This window comes from Myxocyprinus asiaticus, chromosome 13, assembly GCF_019703515.2.
Source record: "Myxocyprinus asiaticus isolate MX2 ecotype Aquarium Trade chromosome 13, UBuf_Myxa_2, whole genome shotgun sequence".
Classification (NCBI taxonomy): Eukaryota; Metazoa; Chordata; class Actinopteri; order Cypriniformes; family Catostomidae; genus Myxocyprinus; species Myxocyprinus asiaticus.
Genome location: NC_059356.1, coordinates 11,169,511 through 11,175,898, shown reverse-complemented (window position 1 = coordinate 11,175,898; position 6,388 = coordinate 11,169,511). Strand labels below are relative to the sequence as shown.

At 37.8% G+C, this 6,388-nt stretch overlaps 1 protein-coding gene across 1 annotated transcript; it reads right to left on the bottom strand.

Moving 5' to 3' along the window:
* Window positions 1-364: 364 nt before the first annotated feature.
* On the bottom strand, window positions 365-6,205 carry LOC127449796 (39S ribosomal protein L12, mitochondrial-like). Its single transcript, XM_051713348.1, has 5 exons — window positions 6,002-6,205; window positions 4,250-4,439; window positions 1,179-1,250; window positions 962-1,099; window positions 365-844 (listed from the first exon to the last, which is right to left on the bottom strand). Exons 1-5 carry the CDS (start codon window positions 6,058-6,060, stop codon window positions 728-730), a joined length of 576 nt encoding a protein of 191 aa, XP_051569308.1. The 5' UTR covers window positions 6,061-6,205; the 3' UTR covers window positions 365-727.
* Window positions 6,206-6,388: the final 183 nt, after the last annotated feature.

Genomic DNA, 6,388 nt, shown 5'->3' with positions numbered 1-6,388 from the left:
CATTTCTTAAGAGGCATCTGTATATTTAAAAGAACACTCGAAATTATATCGAATGATTCAGCTTAAGCTTAAAGGGATAGTTCACCCAAAATAAAAATTGTGAAATAATTTACTCACTCTCATGTTGTTCTAAACCCATATGACAGTCTTTCTTCTGTGGAAAACAAAAGGTGAACTGCTCCAAACTCTAATTTTTCTCTAAATAACCATCAAAAATCTGTGAAAACAGTTGACTCCATATCATGTTCTTAAAAACCAAGCTATTTTCATTCAGTATGCAGAGTTTTTTGTTGCAACAATTGTCTTCTGAAGTCTACTGATTACTACTCTTTAAGTAATCATCATGATGCATTGAAATACACAGTAGAGTACAACACATTTATTTAACCACAAGCAATAGCAATCACGTCCCTTTGTCAGGCCAAACCAAGTTTCCTGAGACAAAGCTTCAGAGAGACTGGCCAGCGCTGTCTACTTGGCCCAGGACAACACGTGTAGCTAAACAGTTAAAGTATATGACAGACAAATGGATGAGTCGATGACCAGGTGGCGTGTGACTTCAGTCCGTGAGTTCAACTGGACCCAGCCAATGGACCAAGTGGTATTTATAAAGGCATTATTTGTTTTCTTCAAATTCCTTTGATCTCTGTTGTAAAAAATGACTGACAGGAAACAAAAAAATGACTGACAGGAAACAACTGAACAAGTAAAGGGCCAGCGCAGATATTCACTCCAGCACCACAGTGCCCCCTGCTGCTTCAAGTGCTGCTTTCAGTTTCTCAGCCTCCTCTTTAGACACATTAGCCCGGATCTCTTGAGGTAGGGACTCCACAAGCTTCTTGGCCTGTAAGTGGGGGGAAAACATAATAAAGGACACATTCCATCACAGGTTAAACCTTTTCAGTTTATAGACAAGACAGTTTGCAGGTATCATAACTGTGAGTTCCTGTGCAAATCCTACCTGTACGAGATTGAGACCCTGAATGCAATTTTTCACTTCTTTGATCAGTTTCACTTTATCAGCCGCCTTCAGTTCTGTCAGTTTGACTGTAAAATGTGTTTTCTCTTTCTTTGCAGGTGCTGCCTCCTCCTCCGCAGCCTGTGTATTCAGTTAGACCATTAAAGCCAAAACCTCACACTCAAAACACTTTAAGACCTGAATGCCTAATAAGACATACCTGAGCAGCAGGTGCAGCTGTGGCCATTGACCCCATGGGCATCATTCCCATATCCTGTATGTTTAGAGTTTTCTGAAGGGGGGGGTAAAAATGAAGTGTTTTCAGATGCAGCATTATGAGGTCATGAACAAACAAATCTCTCTAGCTCTTTTTCTCATGGGCAGCATTCCGCACCTCACTGGATGCTTGTGGAGCGTGCAGTGAGCCAAGAAAGCACATATTTGAAGTTGGGATATTAGCTTAACTTGAACGTGTATAAACCTGTTAATTCTACATGCAAATAGCTCTATTCTGCATCTCTGCAAACGAGCAACAATAAAACAATCACTACTGTTTATAATCAACAAAGCTGTCTACTTTATATTACATAATATTCAAGATCTTATTATCCATCTATTTTCAATAAACAACTGATTTAGTAGCAAAGTCCCCTCTTTCAGGATCTCATCTGTTAATTTTCAGTGCATTTTGTCAACTTTAACTGGCGAGTATTGACTTGAAAATGTTGTCATCACCTACTTTCATGTTTTTTCAAGTCATTTATTTTTTTATAGCGCCTTTCACAACACACATTGTTTCAAAGCAGCTTTACAGAAAATCATGTTTCAACAGATAATGAAACTGTAATATCTACAGTCATCACTGTGTAGTTTGATTAAATATGATTGTAAATTGTGAATAAAAACTTAAATAATTGTATTTAGAACCCCTGTGAGCAAGCCGAAGGCGACTGTGGCAAGGAACACAAAACTCCATAAGATGTTGGTTAATGGAGCAAAATAACCTTGGGAGAAACCAGGCTCACTGTGGGGGCCAGTTCCCCTCTGGCTAACATCATGAATGTAATGCCAATATTACTTATGTATTGTGCAAGTCATGGTTTAAAATTATTAAACTAAGTAAGTGTTAAGGGTCAGTGTTTAAACAAAGATTTTGTAAAAACTGTAAGATTAATGACTAATGTCTTTGAAGTTCATCCTGGATTAACTGCAGAAGTTCACATAGATGCATTGTTCTTTGTTAGTTGGCTGATGAAGACTTTTTGTTGGCAATGAATTGATAGTCTATGTATTCCATAAGAGTGTAGTCCATCATTAGACCAAGGTGATGCAGGCAGAGATCAGTGAGGTGCACCACAGTTCAACTGGCCGGTAATTTCGGTGAGGTCTATCCTAAATCCAAGGTTCAGGCAGTTGCATATGAAGTTTTGCAAACCCATATGACTTTCTTCAGTGGAACTCAAAATGAGATGGTAGATAAAATCTTAGTCTCAGTCACCATTCACTTTCATTGTATGGAAAAATGATGAATGAAAGAGAATGGAGACTGGGACTAACATTCAGCCTATCATCTCTTTTTGTGTTCCACAGAAGAGAAATTTCTTTGGGCTTGGAACAACATATGGTCGCGTAATCATGACAGAATTTTTATTTTTGGTTAAACATTCATTTTAACTACCTATAGAAGTAACTGTTCAAGTTATTTGGCAATAACAACAACATAAAGGTAAGTCAGCACATGATTACATGTCTTGCTGGGAAAGAAGTGACTAAAGAGAAGGGCCAATATGTTAAGAATTGAGGAAAGTAGTCCCTTGTGAGATGTAGATGAGATTACCAAAAGAGCTGAGAAATTCTTCTAAAAATCTTCAATTGTGTTCTGCTCAAGAAAGTCATATACATCTGGATGGCATGAGGGTGAGGAAATGATGAGAATTTTCAGTTTTGGGTGCACTATTCCTTTAATGTTTGTGTATTTTAGAGCAGGGTGCCACAAGATTTTGTAAATTCTCAAAGGGTGTCGTGACTATTTGTAGTTAAAAACCATCTAAAAAAATAAATAATAACTTACTAGAGAATCTTTGTACTCCCCCTTTCTGACACACATAAACTTCAGAAGCAAAAATGTTTTTACAGTTGGTAAGTTCAACTGACTTCTTTGAATCAGTTCAAAATATCAAGTTCAATGGATTGATTCAAAAATTCTAACTTCAAAAGTCTGTGTGGTCGTATTTTTTATGTATTAAAATGTTTTAATAAAAATATGTAGGTAAATATTGCAGTTTATTGGTTTATGTAATTAAGTCTGGGTATATACACAGATTTCCCGATTTGATTCCAAATCACAAGCTCTCGATTCGATTCTTGATTCAATGTCATTTGTCACATTTTAGCTTTTTTTTTTTTAAATGTACAAAACCGTGTATTCAATCAATAAATATATTATATCTCATATATAATTCTTTAACATGTTTATAGTTTGATTGCATAAATTGTACTATTAACATTGACTTGTTGAACACATGCTAAAAACCAGTACTGTCTCTTTAAGAAAACAGGCACTTCTGTAAAGAGTGTCTGTAAATGAGCGCATGTTAACCAGAGAGACTCAAACGGCTTTATCTCATCCGTGCTATGCATGATTAGAATTAAATGCTTATATTTTGTGTTTCTGATCAGCAACTAACTGTAGAGAACCAAAAGGGTACTTAAAAAGACCTTATTCAATGACAAACATGTCACATCTTTGGACACACATTACACGGAACAACTTTTACTCTCAACACGCAGTGAAAGGATCTAGCTGCTGAATCACCACTATACACAATCACTGGTGAGTGAATTCTAAACATTTACCAGCCAGCTGCCAAATACATTTTAGTAGAATAGCGATAAATTTGGTTGTAAACCAAATCACGCCTCCTCTTTGGCGCCTAGGCAACCGCCTTGTTAGCCTATAGAGAAACGGCACTGCCTCTATGCTATGTGATTAAATATTCTTCCTTGTAATCATTGACTGAAAAACATACCTTGATTATTTGATTTTTACTGTGTTTTTTTACATTAAATTTTTGGAATCGAATTTATTATAATAGCAGTTTGGTTCAAATGAATGGTTCCTCTGATTGCATCTCTACAAGTCATTTCAGACCAAAAAAATAATATTAAGATCCATCTATCGATTGTCTACAAAATTCTGAAAACTACAGAGATATAATGTTTTTGAGCCATATTGCCCAGCCCTACACACTACCATGATTTCACTGGGGTTTTGACAGTGTGCTGGTGTACCTTGAGTAACTCATTGAGGTCCGACACTTCTAGGAGAGTGAGACTGGCGATGTCATTGACGAGCTGCTGGATTTTGGACGAGTATTGCTTGGGTGCTCCATCAAGAGGTGGAGTAGCGATAGCATCGGGACTGACAGGACTCGTCTTGATTGTTCGCAGTGCACACACTGTCGCCATCTGTAGTTTGTGTCTGTGAAATGCATTGGACATTAATAATGAGGACATAAAACAAGCAACATCATTTAGATCACAACATGTGCATGTGTGAGTATAAAACAATTTTCTTAACTTTGCAAAGACATGACGCAAATAAGATGGAAATGGTTAATAATTAAGGGATGACTTTTAATACACCAATATAAAACTTGTACAAATATGTTCAACTTAGTGGTATCTTTTAAGTAGCATTGTGTGGAGGATGCACATTTTTTGAGAAGTGCCTTTTAGAAAAGCAATTTTGTTTTCCTTTTCAATTAAACATTACCAATCAAATGCAAAGTTCACCCAAAAATGTTAATTCTTCCATTATTTACTCACCCTCATGCCATCCCAGATGTGAATGACTTTCTTCTAGAGAACACAAAGATTTTTTGAAGAATATTTCAGCTCTGTAGGGCCATACAATGAAAGTTAACGATGGCCAGAAATGTTAAGCTCCACAAAGCATATAAAAGAAGCATAAAAGTAATCCATAAGACTACAGTGGTTTAATCAATGTCTTCTGATGCGATCTAATCAGTTTTGGGTGAGAACAGACCAAAATGTACCTAATTTGTACAGTACCGTCTTGCCATTGCAGTCTCTAGGCACGATCATGATTTCAAGCTCGATTACAATTCCTGGTGCTTGACGCATACGCAGAGCGCTGGATGGCGTGAAAGTGTAACTGAGCTTGAAATCATGATCGACAAGGAGACTACCGATGTCAAGGTTTATAGTAAGAAAGGAGTTACATTTTGATCTGTTCTTACCCAAAACCAACTGGATCGCTTCTGAAGACAGCGTATTGTATTAAACCACTGGAGTCTTATGGATTTTATGCTGCCTTTATGTGCTTTTTGGAGCTCCAAAGTTTCAAAGTCACCATTCACTTGCATTGTATGGACCAACAGACATATCTTCACTAAAATATGTTTGTGTTCTTTAAAAGAACGAATGTCATTAGTGTTTCAGACAACATAAGGGAGAGTATATTCTGAGAGAATTTTCATTTTTGGGTGAACTATTTCTTTAACATCGCTGTCATAATGCAAGCAACAATGGATTAAAAAAAAAATCATATGTGTGTTGCCAGGGTGGACATTCGACTATTGTTAACGTGAACCCCCAAGACAAAGCAAGAAATGTAGGAATCACCTGCTGCCATAATGCAAATTATCAATTTATGAGAAACAAAATAACATTAACAGTCAATTTAGAAGACATGACCTTCTATACCGGAACTGGTTACCTGGGCGGTAATGCAATAAAAAATGAACTATGCTATTCCCACACATCCCTGACATTTAACTTCTGATGTTAGGAGACACATAAGGATGTCCATATCATGAGGAAAAGGTCATCTCTCACCCCATGCTACATGAGATTCGTGACCATTAGATCTTAATTAAACACAACGACGTGTTTAATTCACACCGATGTTACCGGCACATCAGAAGTGCGAAATATTCTATGGAAATGATCTGTCCTTGAACGCTCTTCCCTAAAGTATGTTTAGTTGAGCGGATCCCCGCCGTTATATCACGCGCTTACCGGTGTGTGATCGCCGCTATCCGCAGCGCGCTCCGGGCGCAATGTCTCGTGCAGTACATGACAACCGGTGACTAGAACAGACCGCTTCAGTGAACGCGTGTGGCCCGCTCTCCTGTGCTGCAACTCGGCTCTCTATCAGTGTTTGTCAGTCCTCCTCTACCAGAAGCACATGGCGTCCTCCACTGGCATCCTGACCTACCCACAGTGCACTGCGCGTGAGGGACAAAACTTTATTTACAAACTTCCTGGCACAACGCGCTCACAAACGCTTTTAACATGTCTTAAAGGAATATTCCGGGTTCAATACAAGTTAAGCTCAATCGACAGCAGTTGTGGCATAATATTGACTACCGCAAAAAATCATTTTGACTTGTTAATGATATTTCA

Bases quoted from the DNA above. Each gene is read 5' to 3' on its own strand.
- LOC127449796 (XM_051713348.1), bottom strand. From the start codon at position 6,060: ATGTACTGCACGAGACATTGCGCCCGGAGCGCGCTGCGGATAGCGGCG. The intron at 4,440-6,001 runs GTAAGCGCGTGA...TGCATTTCACAG, and splicing joins ATAGCGGCGATCACACACCG to ACACAAACTACAGATGGCGA. The intron at 845-961 runs GTAGGATTTGCA...CCCCACTTACAG, and splicing joins AGGGTCTCAATCTCGTACAG to GCCAAGAAGCTTGTGGAGTC.